The sequence below is a fragment of the Pelmatolapia mariae genome, linkage group LG15 (assembly GCF_036321145.2).
Source record: "Pelmatolapia mariae isolate MD_Pm_ZW linkage group LG15, Pm_UMD_F_2, whole genome shotgun sequence".
NCBI lineage: Eukaryota > Metazoa > Chordata > Actinopteri > Cichliformes > Cichlidae > Pelmatolapia > Pelmatolapia mariae.
In genome coordinates, this window is record NC_086240.1 from 2,507,742 (window position 1) to 2,525,957 (window position 18,216).

The following is an 18,216-nucleotide window of genomic DNA, read 5'->3' on the forward strand; positions in this document are numbered from 1 at the left end:
CTGCTGTATTCTGTGCTTTTCCCAACATATCCTTTTCATGAGTGCGAGTGGCAGAGCATAGCGGTTCAGACTGGAGCCACATTAGGCAGGGGTATCTACAGAGCCAGTATAAAGAAGAGCAACGTATTAAAAGAATTGGCATATCAGGACATATGGACACGAGATTATTGTTTTAAGATAGAATTCAAATTCTACTCTTGCTCCGTTCTTGCCATATTAATAGCAGCAGTAGCGCTGCTGGCTGCCAGGCTCTGATACATCAAGTAGATAAATGCGGCTGGTGTCTGACAGATTTCTTCCAGAGTCAAATCAAATCCACTTTTCAATACAGAAAAAGCTCAGCTTTTCTTTCTCCTAGAGTCCAGTCGTTGTTGTTGAGAAAGTGTGCAACTGCATAAATAAAAAGATGCAGGGATCAAATTATTTTTACCACTGTGCATAACCGCTGAATCGTTCTGTCTAATAAAGTGCCGGCAGGAACTAAAGTGCATTCTCACCATCTCTTCACACCTGTGCCAGATAATAAATATGAGCGAACTCAGTTCAGCGGCGAGCTTAAACCCACGCTACTCGCCATTTACAGCCCTGCTGCGAGTCCCTTCTCCGACTACGGACCTTCCTGGTGAACGAAACATCGTGCGCCTGAATCTATGTCTATACAGCAGAGACAAAGAGGGAAGCAGAACATGAAACATCAGCACAGCGCTGATGTTAAACAGGCTCAACAATGCTGTACTTCATTTTGGGAAAAATGCCACACAGTGAGATAATAACCAACTATTTCTAAAGTTTTGTGCGCTGACAGCCAACGTCTGAGGGGTCGCGCTAATTAAGCAGTGAATGATTCAACTTGGGAAAAAAACCTCGTCAAATACATGGATGGTAACAAGAGCAGCTGCTGCATCTGCGGCCGTGGCTACGGTCGAATATTCTGCTGAGCATGACAGTGATTTGAACGGTCACATCAAAGCAATGGTTCGCGCTCAGCGAGGGAAAAGGAAGACACAATGTACTGGGACTGCTGTCTATAGTTTTCCCCTGGGTCAGTAACAGCAGAGTAAAGGCTAAAGCTCAGCCACGGCCCCCGGGTTACAAACACGACATGAAATATGAGCACGAGCAGTGCTGCGTCTCGGAGAGGCGCTGGATCCACATGCTTAAGTACAGTACGCGAGACAAAGCGTGAGGGGAGGGGTGCGGGAGGCTTGCTCCTGAACACAACATAGTCTTATCATAACAAATGACCTTCACACAGCTCGGGCCCAGAGGCTGAAGGAAACACTGAGAAACGAAGCCTTTTGAGAATTAGAGAAGAGACACCACATTATAGAGCCACATTACAACGCTGCTATCAAACCCAGTTTGGTTTATTTACAATGCCGCCGTGCCCGGTGGCTAAAGTTGATTTTCTTTGTACTAATGGGAATAAACCCCAAACAAATCAATTTTCCTTGAGCGCCTCATCCTGGCAGCCAGTAGCAACAGATATGTGGCTGCACGTTCAGAGATCAAAGGGATGACGCAAAGAAGGCAAGGGCAAATCAAAGACACAATTCAAAGCAGTTTCTTTTCCCCCCATGGTCAGCTTGGATACATACATATATATATCTATATATATAGAGATATATATATATGAGAGAAGTGGCTCAGAAAGTGGCAGAAATCAGAGGTCGCACAAACCACTATCTCTTCTTTCTCGCTGTCTCACTGGTTCCCATCGGCCCTCGTACCAAAACAAGATAGTCATCTCGACGGTGGAAGCTTCGCCTTTCTATTGACGGCTGTCCGATGCGTGCGTTATCATGTCCGATCTAGGCTTTGACAGGCTGACAAGGGAGAGGCTTGTATTACAAGCGGGAATCAATGGCACCAGGCCATATCCCTATCAATAGTCTGCCACAACTCTTTTTGCTTCTGCTCTGTGACAGATAAGATGCTTTATCCAGGAAAAAAAAGCACAGCACAGAAGCATGTTATAAATATCACACAGCGGTGGACTTGGTCTGATATTCCATCAGTTTGTCTTCATTAGTAATCAAACTGTTGGAGAAAGTAAGCCAAAACAAATAGTACTAAAATATAGTGTATAAACATCAGTGAAATGAACTCCGAGAACAGATTTAGAAGGTCAAAGTCACATGCTAAATGGTTTGCTAGATCTAATATTGATATTTCGAATGAGCACCCTTGGTGGGCCTTTCTTAGTGCCCCCCTACAGTCAGCACATTTTTTCTTCTTCCCAGGTGTATGGAGAAATGGATAGGAGGCAAGAGGAGAGCAGAGGTGGGGAACAGCTGGAAAGGTAGAGGGAAAAAAGGAAAGAAAATTCATTTAATTTGTTCCCCGTTACTGCGGCGGGCTGGTTTCAGCAGAATGGGTTATGTGCCGAGTATTTCTCTTTTTCTCAAGGACCTGCCTTTGTACACAGAGCAGTGAGCGTTGCTGGCTCACAGCAAACTCTAATTGCCCTGAGGCCATAGGCAGCCACTTTCAAACAGGGTCATTCATCTTCCCATGAAAAGGAAATGGTCTTTGGCCCCGATCCTTAATCACCCCCCTGGTGCAAGCGCGCAAGGTCATCAGGGAAGCCCTGTGACAAACATACTCGCCCGCATGCATGTATGCAGACAAATGCGGAAACAAAGCCGCCGGAAGGCAGAGGGTGGGCACGAGAGAGGAAGGGGAAGAAGATCTGAGGTGAGCGGGCAGGATGTGTGGAGAAATTTCTCCTCTCTATGCAAGACCGCGCCATCCTCAGGTGAAATTGTAGCAGCGATTTCGGGTCAGAGTTACGGTTTGTGTTACCATTTGTGGTCCTCAGTTCAAAGTGGAAGTGAGGAATTCGTGTGGATGCGGTGTCGAGCTTCGCTGAGAGCTGTGACCGAAGAAAAAAGCTGGGAGAAGATGAGAGCGTGTGCATGTGTGTGAGTGGAGTCAGGACAGAAATGGGAAAGGCTTCATTTTATCGAGGTTCACGAGACACTGGGACCTCTCAACAGAACCAGAGGCTGTGTTGCATAATGCACAGTTATCACTTAAAACAAGATCACTTATGTCTTTTTTCAAAGTAAGTTAATTAATTTAAGCCCTCAGAGTTATTCCCTGACACTCACTGTTGCTGAAATATTAAATTCAAGTCAATTTTATTTATACAGCACCAAATCACAACAGCAGTTGCCTCAACGTGCTTTATGTTGCAATGATACAGAGGAACATCCCAACTATCAGAAGACCCCCTATGAGCAAATACTCGGTGACAGTGGGAAGGAAAAACTCCCGTCTAACAGGAAGAAACTTGCAGCAGAACCAGGCTCGGGAGGAGCAGCCATCTGCTGCGACCCGTAGAGGGCGAGGGAGACAGGACAAGAGACGCACTGTGGGAGAGAGCCAGAGGTGAATAATAATTAATGATTAAATGCATGTGTAAGCACATAGAGAGTGAAGGAGAAACACTCAGTGCATTATGGGAAACCCCAGCAGCCTAGGCCTTTTACTGCGTAGCTAACGGAGGGTTCAGGATCACCTCATCCAGGCAGTAAATTTCCTTCAGAATGACGAGTTTTTACTTGAGGTTTTTATGAATCTGGACTGTTATTCCACGACCACTTGTTGACTGCCTGGTTTATAAAATACCAGAAAATTGCTAACGATGCTCATCACATCATCATCAGCGTTCATCATTTCCCAGAACCCAAGCTGACTTATTTATTTCTGATTATGAATGAAAAAAGAAGACTCTCTGCTTGTTAATAATGAAAGTACTGAGGTTCATTTTAAAATAAAAGCCTGTTTATTAAAACATGGATCAACCAGAGTTCTCTGCTCTGTGATGACAACTCGGGCCATGTCCTCGAGGAACAGCTGCTTGTGTTTTATCAAGACTGTTGCAGCACTCTTCTTATTTCTTTCTGATCATTAACTCAAAAACAGCAAATTTACTGTTAAACCCCCGAAATACAAACACAACACAAAGTCTCCACTTCAGTGAAGCCGGAACCGTGCATTTTTCATTTTCCAGCTACCAAACTGGTTATCGCACTTGTTGCCAATCAATTAATTTTGTACATTTTAAGTCCACATTAATCACACCGGGCTTGAATCCAGGATGACGTGATTACAACAGCTCTGCAGCGAGATAATTTAAAAGAGGAGCAAACATCTGTTCTTGTCTCGAGTTCTGTGTTCACTGTCGGAATTTCAAGTGCCGCCAAATGTTCGCCATTTTTAATGGAAGCGCGTTGCTTCATTCTTTTGCCTAATTTTATTCTCCGCACATGCATTTTTAAGTTTAACACTTGCTGCTGTGCAGAATATCCTTCTAACGTCTCTGCCTTCATTGTGTATTGATGCGGTCTGCGCTTGATGTCCTCTTGGGCTCCGTCTTATTAAATCATGAATATACATATTTTAACGAGGCTCGCAGTAAATCTAATCACATTACTGGGAAATTTAATTCTGGATGAGTCTTCTTAATCCAGGCTTTTCACAGTGATCTGCAACTTCCGTTTCATCCTGTGCAAAACACCAGTGAGTTTAACAGCTTAAGACCTCTATAACATTGTAGCTGTAATGGTGTCTCACGAGTCTAATATATCATCCCAAAGCATGACTGGCTAAAGCTAGGTAGGCTTGTATTTTCAGCTTTATAAGAAAAACTCAACTGACCTCACCAGCTGGAAGAATACACTCAATAAGTAGGACGATGCCTTCAGCTGAGAAGGTGTGAAGCAGCTGGTACGGGACTTTGCTCTTTCGTCTTGTGGACTACATTTTGGTCTCCTCTTTCATTTCATTACAGTACTTTTCAAAGTCAGAGGCTTTTATGACTTCACAGCTGTAAATCAATGGAGGCATCATGTAATGGCTGTTGCCGGCAGTTTATCGCGTCCCGTATTAGCCCGCGATCCCTTTTGGTTTCAGTACTTAATGAGCACAAACCAAATTAAACGTTTGATTTTGCCCCGTTTTTGAAGATGAAAGTTGAAACATAATCACTAACCAACAGAGAAATTACTCCAAATATTCTGTACGTCGGAGCCCTCTCACAGTATCGTATACATGCTTGCACACACGTAAGGATGACTACCCGTCCTTATAATTATCCCCGACTCGCTACTATTAAAAGCAACAGGTTTGGTTGGACTTTGCACAGACTCTCGGTGGTCACAGAGGAGAAATATCACTGGGCTTTGCTAACAGCTCAGCTGAGCAATGAAACAGAACACATTATTGCTCCGCAACATCAAAGGCTTTGTCTGTGTGATACATATTTAATTAAATCCTACTGCCGCTCACAGACACACGGTGGTATCTGCACGCACAGATACAGCATCTCGTCTCTTTCTCCCTCGTTCGCAGACATAAACTCACACACTCCGGTGCGTATCACAGGCCGGCTGCAAATGTAGTCACACTGCAGCAGTGTGTGTAGATTCTTTATTCCTGGGAATAAAGTTACCAGGCCTGTGAATATGGCTGTAAACTTAAGCCTTAACTGCACCTGAAAAAAAAATGGTGTTGCTATAGTAACACTTAAAAAAAAATACATGCAATAACCAGTGTCTGTTTTGTGTTTAATAAAATATCTCTTTGACCTTTCTTAGTGTAAAGACAGTAGGCAGAGTTTTAACAGGAAAGCAGGACCTTCATGAATATAAAGTTAAACTTTTAGAATAGTTTTGTTCCCAGAACTGTTGTGCTGGGAAAAAGTTAATTAAAAGCCACAAAGGGTGCAGCGTGGGATCTCACAGCAACCTCACAATTTTAAAAAAGGGTTTAAAAAGCAGGATTTAATACCGAGTGCTCCATTGTGACCATTCAAGCACGCTGGGAGAGATGACCGTAATAAGAAGGAGAATCTGGATTTGTGATGTTATGCTTGGAATAACTATTCAAGATGACTCAGGCATCCGTAACTGATCATCCTTTGCCTAAAACGATTGGTTAAAGTTATTTGTCAGGACAAATATAGACTAAAGAAGATTGTCCCCATTCTTCCACATGCCTGTGAGGAAAGCAGGAGAGCAGTAGAGTGGTTGGACCCCGAATCAGTTTTGACAGATATGACTCTGATTAAGTCAGAAACAGAATGAATGGAGCCAGCGTGGAGGTGGGCTGGAAAGCAGCTTACAGAAGAGCAGCAGTGGTTGGGAGGCTGGGTCCTCTGAGCTTCTCCCTTATTTCCCAAGCTGTCACCACAGCAGATAGATCTGTATGTTTGATGTGGCACCAGTTTTACACCGGATTCCCTTTCTGATGAAAGCCTCCCATTTATCCAGGTTTGGGACTGGCACCAGGAGTACGCTAGCTTATGAACCAACCAAAGCTGGGTTCTGTGTCTCTCTCTGGTCTCAAACCGCGGATCTATTTCCGTACAAACTCAATGTGTTAGAAATGGCATTATATCAACATAGGCAGGCTAAAGCAGCTTAAATGAGACACGCCGCAAGTGTTTTATTGTGCAGATGTGTAGACGGCTATCAGCTGAGCCATTAGCTGAGCTAAGATCAGCTGATCTTATGCAGCTGTGGCTGAGCTTGACATCATGGCCTGCTTAAATTAGCACTATGGTTGACTAGTGGTTTGCATATTTGATAATTAACATTTACACACTCAGTAAAAAGAAAGATTCTTTGGCCTCATAAACATGAAACAGTTTCAGTTGGGTAGTGTCACCTTCTGGCTTCAGTTGTAAGTTAAAGTTTTTAGTTGGACATGTGTATCATGTCTTAACCAGTCAGCCATCTCTGGAGGAGCACAGCATGCGGTGAGCCCGTACACCACCCAGCGCATGTGCTAGATGTCCTGCAGAAACAAACTGCACAACACGTGTGTGTTTGTGTGGGTGTGTAGCTGATATGTGTCTCTTTTTGCCTCTTGGTGTGTGAGTGCCCTGCCGTGACAGTGGCAGCTGACAAGACAGGTTTACACACACACACACACACACACACGCATTCCCGGGGGATCCAGATAAGATGTGTTAGGAGGCATGGGGGACATCCATTACAAAACCTCCCATGGTCCAAAACCCCTGGAGCTAGCTGCTGGTTCTCACACACTGAGAGACAAACTACCTTGAATGCAAACATACACACACATACACACACACTTGCTCACAAAGAGACAGAGGAAGAAGAAACACAAGATCTGTGGACATAAAACTCTACAAATATATTCACACAGAGAGATCTAATAGAAACAGTCCTATGTAGGTGACAAGCACTGAGGGAATTACAGCCGGATGTTGGAAACAAATTCCGGTGACAGAAAAGACAGACAGTCCATGACAGTGCTGAAATGAGGTTGTCATGTTGGTGGTAGGGGGGCATATTTGGTGGCACATGATGAAAAGTCTTTGATAGCTTTGCTTCAGTGTTTTGACAGCGTGAGTGGATGTGGCCACAACAGGCCTGAGTGATGTTTTTTATATGTGTGCACAGACTTATGCAAATTACAGCAGCTTAATTTGCTTGTGCACGCTGGAAATGTGAGAGACAAAGATTAAGAGATCCTTGTACAAACTCTCTGAGTGTGGGTCTGTGTGTGTGTCTGTGTGTGCCTGCCTTAATGAAGCCACACGCACCAGCATGATCCCCATCAGTCTGCTGTCTCCTAATTGGACCTACACCGAGCAACTAGCGGACCTCCAGCATTCATCTCCAAGAATACACAGTGAGCTGGGGTGCTGTGCAGGGTAGTCAGAGATACCGACAAAGAAAAAAAATTGGAAAGGAAGAGAAGGAATAAAGAAAGAAATCCTAGGAACACCTGCCTACTAGTTTGACCTTTACACAATTACTGGCAAGTGTGGGAAGGTGATCACAGAGACTAACTGAAGAGACGAGACGACAGACAGCAGGCCGGAGAAGTGGAGCGCGTCTGCCTGCTCGTGCTCACACCTGCGCTGCTCTCACACATGAGCAGATGAACACGCTCATCAAACATCATCTAGCGGGCTACCACGTGGAGACACGCAGCACGCCACGCAGCGTCTTCCTTGCCACCGCTTGAAGAGAGAATAAATCAGTGATTATCATATAACCCCAGGTGTTAAGCAACATCCCTGATGTACTTTACCGACAGAGAGATGGAAGCAATTTGAGGAGAGCGGTGAGGAAATGTTGCGATGGAGCTTAGCGAGCAAAACTGTACCCAGCAACAGTGTGAGGTGGATCTGGCTCGTGACCTGTGCTGTATGGATTCCTGTCTTCCGTTTAAGGCTCCACCAAAACACCAAAATGAATCAGAAAACATCAGAAATCGCACAGAATCTGTGTCATTCAACGCAACGTCACTATAATTGTGGCGTGCGTATCTAAACGCATCAATATAGCAACAATTGCTGCATCTCAGCAGAAAAAAAGCCCAATTAAACGACAAACAATTTACCTCTCATTTTCTCGTCTCCTGAGCATCGGGCCTGTTGAAGATGATGGACGGGAGCAATTTCTAGAACACGGCAACAATGCAAATCACTCTCAGTCTCTCTCCCTCAGCTGTTTTCCCCCATGGTACTGTAGATTGCAGCCTCCCATCCTAATTGTTCCCAAACATCTCACGCCGGCAGCGTGAGTTAATTGGGAACGAGAGAAGTTGATCTCCCATGATAGAGAACCTTGCATTAATGAGTATTCCCAAAACGACTATCCGCATTAAATCGGCAAGCGTAAAATGTATTCTTTGGTCCAACAAAATTCGGCAGCTCTGAAGGACTTTGGTAAAACCTTAAACTGTGCCTCTGTGTGTTTGTTTTGCAATTGTGCATCAGGAATATTCTAGATTACCAGCAAATGTAAGTGGGAGATGTCTAACCCTAACCCCTTTTAAGAAAGAACTGGCCATGAGGAACTTGCATCATGGAGGAGATGTAAGTAGACTTCATATGTTCTGTCCACAGTATCTCATAACACTATACAACTCTCCCCCAAACCTAGCATGAAGCCAAAGTCAAAAAATTCTGATGCACACACACAGTGCTACCCCTCAGCCTCCACGTAGATACACCAATGGTATCAATTTGTCCTTGGAGACCTTAGCCTCAAACTCGGCCAAGATTTTTAGAAGACGAACCTACGCTAACAATTTGAATATCGCGTCATTCTGAAACTTGTGTCCACAGCACCTGCCTGTTTGTCTGAGCCTTTTATAGCTAAGAGGCAAAAACTTGTTTTTCCTTGTTCAAATTACTGGTTCCCAACATGAAGGGTAGGACTCCTCAAAGGGGTTACAGACATTTTTTCAGAATTATTACAGACAAGATACGGCTCTTTTTTTTTATTCCATACTCCACCCTTGTGAAAACCTGCTGTCTACAAAACTCCCACAAAGCAACAAATCAAGAAGTCGTGGCTAATGTAACTTTGGGCCACTACACTCAAGCACAGACTGGCAGCGTGCTGTGGAAGCCTGCTAAACTCACTTCTTTCTGAATCGCACTCCCAGATGATAGTGCCACTCAAAGTTTTCAATTTTGAGATCTACATCTGCAGTACCTAACAACTTCCAGCAACCATGACCTCATGTGTAAAACTGGTGTTCTTCATTAATGAGAAACCATCTAGCATCCTTGCATCGGTCTTTCACGCAGCAGGCTACTAGTAGAATTTTAATTCTGTTGCATAACTTCCACAATACTGTCAAGCCATTTCAGTTTCAACACGGTCTACTTATAACCACTGTAGCTCTTTCCTTTTTTATTTTAAGAGGACAAGTTGCAAGATAACAGTAGGAGGGGCACGCTGTTGCCTAAAGTAAACAGTGTAGCAGGATCGCGTAAACAAGTCATTATGTAGTTAATATTTGATGTTTGCACTCGTAGACCGTTCTTAACAAGGCAACGAGGAACAAATTGTGATGTATAAAGGTGCTGTAGAGAAAACTATAGACATTACTACCTGAAAGTTCATTTCCTATTTTTATGTTGTACACAATGTGCTGGAAAGAGACAGGAGGGTCTAAGGAGCTTGGAAAGAAAAGCGTCTGGACTTCTTTAGGTTGCTTGAAGACGCTTCACCTCTCATCCAAGAAGCTTCTTCAGTTCTACGGTCAAATGGTGGAGAGTCCCACCATTATTATGTACTGGAGATGTACTGCTACTCAGTAAATTATATGAATACTTAAGCTTTAAATGATAAACCTTTCCTTCTTTTCATTTAAAATGTAAAATTCCCACTATATTTTCCAAAATGGAGAACATTACGTGTAAACATAATTGGAGCTGAGATTAAGTGAAATCAAATAACACAGTGACAGAGAGCGAGTGAAACATGTCCGTCGTGTCGGTATGTCCCCGCGGAGCTATCATTAATTAACCGTGAGATTGGTTCCCTCCACGTCCCACCCCCGTCGCTCATTCTGCTGATCCTGAGCTGTCAAGGGGATTCGCCACCTTCTCACCTCAGACAAAGAAACAGGCAGTGTTGGTAAAATGGACAAAACACAGATGTGTGAGAACACACCAGATAAAAAGAAAACACATTTTAGCCTTCACACTTCTCAAGCTCCTGCACACATGTTCTGGTCCAGCTGCCTATAGCTTTCTTTCAGCACTGCAGTACATCACTAATGATAGCTCAAATCCCTCAACTCCCCTATACTACCCAGAGGGGTGGAGAAATCTGCCAAACTGGTACAGGTCCTCTCCTTACCTCTCACACTACGGTATTTGACAACCAACTAGGGAACTGTAAAATTAAAGGCCTTGGCAAATGAAATTCTGTGACATGGCAGCATGAATCAAAGCAGGCCCTGCATTGGGAGCTTGTGGAAGACGAATGAACAAGGTGTGCTCTCAGAAGGAATACAAAAATAAAGTGAAAAGTTAGTGAGGGCAAAAAACCTCCCAAAAAAACCCTACAAATATTATAATGTTAAGGAAGCAAAGTGCATCATCTGGTATCCGACAGCTGCATCCTGGTTATTGACTAAAGAGGTATCGGTTCATCATTTCACCTTGAAAAGGAGGGCGCTTTGTATAAAAGCTCTTTCAAAACACACACTTTATTGACTTCCTTTGATATTAATAGCCTGTGACACAAAATGCCATTTTCCCAGCGAAGCCACGTTACTTCTTATCTGATGTGACCTTGTTGATGGTGCCAGACACGGTGCTGTAATATATCTCAGCTCGGGCATCATTGCAGATTACCGATGCCACACAGCCAGAATGAATATGAACTGCTTTGCCTTTGTTCCAGATCTTCAAACCTCACATATGAAGGCTATGTCAGTCCAAATCACAGGGTATTTAGGGGATGTCAAGCAGCCCTCGCAGTGGCCTCCTCCACACCGCTCTGATACAGACGTACAAGTGACAGCACCGACGTGAAGGGCCATCATCGCTGCAAGGCAGGCTATCTGTCGTTGAGGTGAAGAGGCTGATAACAGTGGTCCCTGTCTGTCATACAACAAGCAACCCCAACACCATCTCACCCCCGAGGGAGACTTACTGCTTTAATGAATGGTTCAATTTGTCCCGTGTGTGTCAAAGGACTGGCTCGATGTGATTACTTTCTTGGCACGGTAGTGACATTCATTGGCTTGGTCAGGACGTATTGGGAGAAAGGCCTCCGTCAGGCCGGAATAGGAGTGAGTGACAGAGAGAGACGGAAAAAGGAGAAAAGGGAGAGACACGTAGAGAAAGGGAGCAGCGGCGAGGCCGGCTTTGCACGCCTCAGTGAACAGCAGCATTCAATCCTCCATAGGATGAGAAATACAGTATCCTGACCTTGACTGATCGAGGAGAGAAACAAACCTACAATCCATCCATGCAAAGTCACAAAGAAGACACAGAAACGCTGTTAAGTGCAGAAAAGGGACAAGAGCACTTCTTTTTGTTACATTTCCCTTTGTCACATTTTTAGCTCTGGTCATATCAGAAACATTGAACCCACAGACACCTGTGCCATATGTGCCCAACAGTGTAAGATATATTCCTAGCATTCGTTTGACACGGTGGGAAACACAGTAGGCTTTGTCACTTTCTTGCTGACAGTTAAATGAGAAAATCAACACCACTCTCATGTCCGTAGAGGCCACTCTAAAGACTGTTTGCTCAGCTTATGTAGCAATAAGACTCGAACCTTATTTGGCTAGGTAATCAACTCCAGAACCTTTAAAGCTCTCTAATTACAGCGGTGCATGATTATTGCATGTACTGCATTAGTAGACTTGAACAAAATATTATTTTAAGAGTGATTCAAATCATTTTTCAAGCGAGAATTTTGAAACCAAGTGAGTTTATTCAGTGTGTCTCCATCCTTGAGATGCTGCTGGCACTGCAGAGAAACGCACAAGGGTTCCTGTTAAGTATTAGATGCTAGAAGAGTCATTTTTTATAACAGGGACAAAATCCACATTTGGATATTGGAGGGCCAGAACTGGAGTAAATCTCAAGTTTGAAAGCCAAGACAAGGTGGTTCAGGTTTGGTCTTCTTTGTTTTCATTCCCTTATTCATTTGTCATTTCTTTTATTCAGTACCTCTGCCAAGGAGGTTTGGTCTTTGGTAGCATGCGTGCGTGTCTGTCTGTAAAGACGATAGCTCAAAAGGTTTTGAATGAACTTTGCAGGGAGGTAGAGCGGGGTCATATTAACAATACATTAAATTGTGACTTTCCAAGATCTTCAAGGTCAGCTTCAAGATTTATTGGTCAAAAGCACCAAAAACTACTTGGTTAGGTTAGATAGAAGATTATAGTTTAGGCTGAAATACACCCTTTTAAGTCATCACTGGCACAAAAAGATGTCTTGACGGGTTCTTTGTGACAGGTCTTGAGCATTACCTTGTGCAACACCAGCTCCTTTGACAGAACAACACCAGTGACAACGTAGGAATGGGAAAACTCTAAGCATGTGCAGAGTTCTTGAAGATCTCTACGCATCTTTTTTTATTTCCATAAATCACTAGAACGTCTACAGGTAACAAACAGTTCTGCTGGAAACATCACCACATACACCTCTCCCTTACCTGGATAGTGGGTGGTGAGCGCTGTTTGCGGGTGGTTGTGGTAGACAAGGTGGTGGTAGTCTCTATAAAGGTGGTGGACATCTCTGGCGGTACCGAGGTGGTGGTGCGTGCCGCGCCCCGGCTAGTGGGGACGTCGCCCACCAGCCGCACGCTGCCGTTCACCTTGATGTTAGCGTGGCCCTCGGCGGCCATGTTGAGGACTTTGAGGCCATTGTAGTAGAGGCCAGAGAGCTGGCCCTGGTAGGGCCGCTTCCGGTCGTTTCCACCGATAGAGATAGTGGCCTGGGTGTTGAAGATCGTCAACTGCCGGCCTGGCGCGGGAGGGAAAAGCGTTGATAAGCTTAAGAGATGGAAGACGGACAGATGATAATCTAATGTAACGATAACATTAAACTTTCATTGCACGACAGATGCGGTGATAGAGAGCGTCTGATGAAATGTCTTGTTTCCCTGATTAAAAGAAGTTGCAGATGGTTTTCAAACTGTAATGATGACGCAACCTGGCTTTGTACTGAAAAAAGTATCTACAACTGCCCTACTTTTTACCTACTGTTGAGTACATTTTGTACAATAAGTAGATTTCAAACTGCTGCTAGAGCTGAAACAAATGCACTTGTCACAGCAGCAGCAGTATTGTAACATTTTCCACAGCTTTGTTGTTATTCTGTGGACAAAAGGGTGGAATCGAGCAATAAGTACAGCATGTATATGGGGGAATAATGTGTAATGCCCAGTTGCTACAATTCATGTGATTTTCATTAGGAGAAGCCCAAATATCATTATCAAAACACACTGCTCATGCATTCCCAATGAAAGAAAAGCACAGCAAACTTTCACAATGCAGGAATCATAATTAAAAATCTCCATTGTATAATTTATAGACACATAACACCGCAAGCCCGCTACATTTGTTTGTTATGTAATACATAATACATTAGGTATGAAATGGCAGGGGCAGAACGTTCATATCACAGAGAAATGAAATAGCACGTGTGGAGTCATGCATGCAGCGGTAATGGGATTTTTTTTCCAAACCTGTCTTGTTTTACAGTTGTTAAAGGGACTTTATGATGAAGTTATGCTGATGTTTATGTGCAATGAATTTTAAAAGCAGTTTATGATATTTTTATGATGGATTAAGCACCAGAAAAAACAAAGGGGGAAACAGACTTCTTCTTTTTTTTTTTGGAAAATCCCCACAAAATGTTAAATACAAACAAGGTGCTGGTTTTGATAATCTAAGCGACTGGAAAAGAAAAAAAAGCACAGCTCTATCAGGGCACAGTGCACCTTGGCAGGCGCGCTGTGACGCTTTGCCGTCAAAAAGGCTCCAATTAGCCCTCCATCGCCAAACAAGTGAGAATTTTATTGTGTTTGATGTGTATAACTACAATCAGATAAATTACAGCAGGGAGAGGCACCTGCTGTTTGGAAAGTTTTCAGGGGGATATGCCCACTGATTAATTTGTTCTCAAACATTGCAGAGGATTTGAGCCAAGGGAGTTAATTCTCCTCTCAAAACAATCGGCCGACTGTTGCGGCATAGATAATGCCTCCGCCTAGTCAATTTTGCACAAAAGATTAGCAGCACTTGATATTTCACATCTTGTTGTTGCACTGTTTACAAAATCACTTCCCAGTCCCTTTAACTAGACACCATGGTTCAACATTTTTTTTTAAAGATGACAATGACAGAAAAAGGGACAAGAAATAATAAAAAAAAGCATCATAAAAATTGAACCAAAGGGAAAGGACGAAAAGGCTAAAAACACAAACAAAATAAAACAAATTGCTTTGGTTTACTGTTTTTTTAAAGGGTTTAAGGGATGGTTATTCATTCTCAGAGGTTGAAAGGGAACAAGCCGATGGAATGACAGAAAATAAAGAACATTCTAGAAGTTCGATAAAGATTTACCTTTGTCCTGAAGCCAATCTTCTACTGGCCGGGTATATTTGAACGGGATTTTCTTATTTGCCATTTGATAGCGCTCAATGTCGCTGTTGCCTTTAAAGTTTGAAAGTTTAACAAACAGCTTCAAACAGTTGGCAACAGCAACAGACATCACACATTTATACAGTGGTTTATGAAGAGTTTTATCTTTGTTTAGAAATATTTATAAAAGCTTTATGATATATATGTATATATATATATATATATGTATATTTCTTTTACCCCAAAGTAGCGTTACTTTAGTGGAAATTTTTTAAAACTCATATTTATACAGCACACTCCACACACAGCAGCAATGAGGAAAACAAACTGTAGGGAAAGAAAAACCCTGCAAGAAGAAGTCAAAACACAGGAAATGCATCACATCTACGTCATATTACATAATAGAGACAAAAGGAAGGAGATCAAGTGGTTAAAAAGGCAGACATGCATAAAGCGCCTTTCTCTGAAGCAAATTGGAGGTAATTTATGTGCACTAATTCTCCCACTGGACACCACCTGCTTTTACATTTCAAGGGCCAAGGAATGATTTGGTGTAGTAGCTACTTGGAGGGAAGGAGTGTGCAGCAGCTTTTGAGGGGAAAAGGAGGCAACGTTAGATGAGGATGTGGTAATTTGAAGCACAGCAGACCTGTTTGGGGGGGGTGTGGTAGTCCCACAGTGACACAGATTTGAAGAGGACAATGCATACAAATTAGATCATTACTGACATAGTGGGAGGCTTTTGGGTTCAAAAAACACCAAAAGAAAGCAACCACCTCTTCTGGGAATGTGGCTGTTGGGCTGGAGGTATATAACAGTAGTATAATAATAACAGCCTCACTTATGCAGGAAATTTGGAGCCTGTACTGAGTATTTCTGGCATCCTTTCCAAATTTCCTTTGTGAATGTGCCGGGATGCAACATTTTGTCTGACAAACAGGGATCCTCTCCCTCTGAAAGGTGCCGCGGATCTGTTGACAGTGAGAATTGAGACGTACAAGTCCGTCTTCAAACATTTTGAGGTCTGACAAAAGAGTGTGAAGCCTGTATAGAATTACGAATGACAGCGTGATGTCACTTAATACCCAGAAGGAAAGGTATTTGGAGGAAGTAAGAAGAAAGGCACTGGCACTGACTCATTTACAGTATAATACAACTGAAAGTGCAAAGCTTCACCTGCCAGTGTGTTCAGTTTGGACTGCTGCTATTCTCTCAGGTGACTGAGCTTTTGAACGTGCTTACATTCAATAGCGTTACGCACGCCCTCGTTCTGACACCCGCCCGGGTTGTATTTCATTTTCTTTCTTGGTTTGGCAATAAGCTACACTTGGTGTAAGTCACCACTGCTCTGACCTGCTGACTAAATTTCCATAACATTACGCGAGGCGCGAACGCGTCACAACTGCATAAAACCGTGAGCTCGTACCAGTTTCCCTTCCCGCTCTCTTTTCTGTCTTCCTAGCATTCTTTGCTACCTTTCACAGAAAAAAAACATCCAAGTGCTCAGTTTACAGCCAGCTGGGATGGAGTGTAGATATGGCTGCAAGGGAGCTCGAGCAGCTAAAGGACTGTTTCTGCAATGTGCCAGCAGGTTAATCAGCTACTAGCAGGACTCCCTCCCCATTCCTTTGATCTCAAGCAGGTTTCAGGTGGCAGCCAAATACACTCTCCTCTGGACAAGGGCCACAGAGGGAGGCAAGATGTTCGTGTTTGAAATCAGAGGACGGTCGGAAAAGGTTTGGAGTTTGATCGAGCGAGCCGAGAGACGAGACGGGAAACACGGGGGGAGGGTGGATAAGTGCCATCGACAAATAATGACTTCGCATTCTTTCTGCTTCGTCTTTTCCGTAAAGTCTCAAACGTAGCCTCACGTTGTCCTTTAGACGAAGTGGAATCACAAGACTGAGAGGTAGTAGGAGAGGAAGCTGTAAGTTTGCTGTGCATTGCTAATGGCGTGGTCTCAGGTATAGCTCTTACATTGTTCTAGGTGATTAATGAGGTGACAGTCCCCACCGTAATGAATACACCACCAGCTAATTGTGCAACTAATGAGAAAATTCTCTCTAGTTTGTCAATTTGATATTCAATTTCTAGAGGTGACTTCAGAATGGATGACCTTGCCAATAAAAGCACTACTGTTTATTAAAAAGTCAGTCTACTAAGGTTTTCAGGGATTTTTTTCCCCCTAAATATAGTGGACAGATATTTCCTCAACAGTTTTTCCCCCAGTGTGCAATGAGCAATCTGACATTATTATGTGTTTGATGTTCTTTTAAAGCCAGAGAACTGGTTTCATTTTCAGTCAACGTACATACATCGCTATCCATAATGAAAACAAGCAAAAGAAAAACTGTATAGGTCTTTATATTTGTAGGGCAAGAAACCAAACGCCTATCAGTACGGACAGGTAAGACAGCAAAGGTGGAGCTACTTTGGAAATGGGTTACAAAAGGGCTTGCAGAGGCAGCAGCAGCTCTGTGATCAGCTAATCTTCCAGGAATCTTACCTTACATTTGTGGCCTACCTTAACTCAAGCTAACTTAGCTAGTTAGCTTTGGTTTCGGTATTAGTCAGTCTTAAGCTAACCCAACCTGGACACATTCATTTTGTTTGTACAGGAAGAGCACCAGGACTCTCCTGCTCTTACCCCAAACCTGCCACCTCCCTGAGCCTGGACATTTCTTCCTGACAAAAGGAAGTTTTTCGTTCCCACTGTTGCCAACTGCTTGCTCAAAGGAGGTCATCTGATTGAAGCACCTTGAGACGTCTGTTGTTGTGATTTGGTGCTATATACATAAAACTGAATTGCACTGAACTGAATTTAATTGAATCCATTATCTTCCGCTTATCCAATTCAGGGTTGCAAACACCCATCATTACACAGTTCCTTCTTTTTATCCCCACGGTTAACGCCGCAGGTAGCCACTACAGTGTTCTCTGGAAAGACAGGTGTCGCCAATCAAACAATACACATCAGCACTGAAACAGGAAGAGAAGTTTTTTCCACCAAGTTTCGTGTTTTCCAAAAAGCTGTTGCAACATCTGTGACTTTGAGCTTACTGATATATCATTAAAATAGCAGTAAAAAGCGTTAGTACACTTGTGTCTTTACCGAGCAGCACAATGTACCAACTTACAAAAATCGAGAGGTGCACGGCTGTCCAAAAATTGCGTGGATGTGACATCATTCTCAGGGCGTGGCACTGTGCCACAAGACATAAGCGGTGAGCATAAAAACAGCCTCATGGGTAAGTTTGTCGTCCTTCTCTCTCTCTGCAGGGCCTTAAAAGGTAAAATCTGGTAACACCACACAGCCCT

General features: G+C 43.3%; 1 protein-coding gene across 11 annotated transcripts in view; it reads right to left on the minus strand.

The window, feature by feature from the left end:
* Positions 1-18,216, minus strand: part of nrxn3b (neurexin 3b) — a 314,465-nt gene that overhangs the window by 19,988 nt on the left and 276,261 nt on the right. For 9 of the 11 annotated variants that reach the window (XM_063496537.1, XM_063496538.1, XM_063496541.1 and 6 more), the window contains 2 exons: positions 14,881-14,970; positions 12,966-13,276 (listed from right to left, as the gene is read on the minus strand). In XM_063496537.1, coding sequence (XP_063352607.1) covers positions 12,966-13,276; positions 14,881-14,970 — 401 coding nt within the window. The remainder of the gene's footprint in view (positions 1-12,965; positions 13,277-14,880; positions 14,971-18,216) is intronic. The other 2 variants (XM_063496543.1, XM_063496542.1) reach the window with 1 other exon arrangement.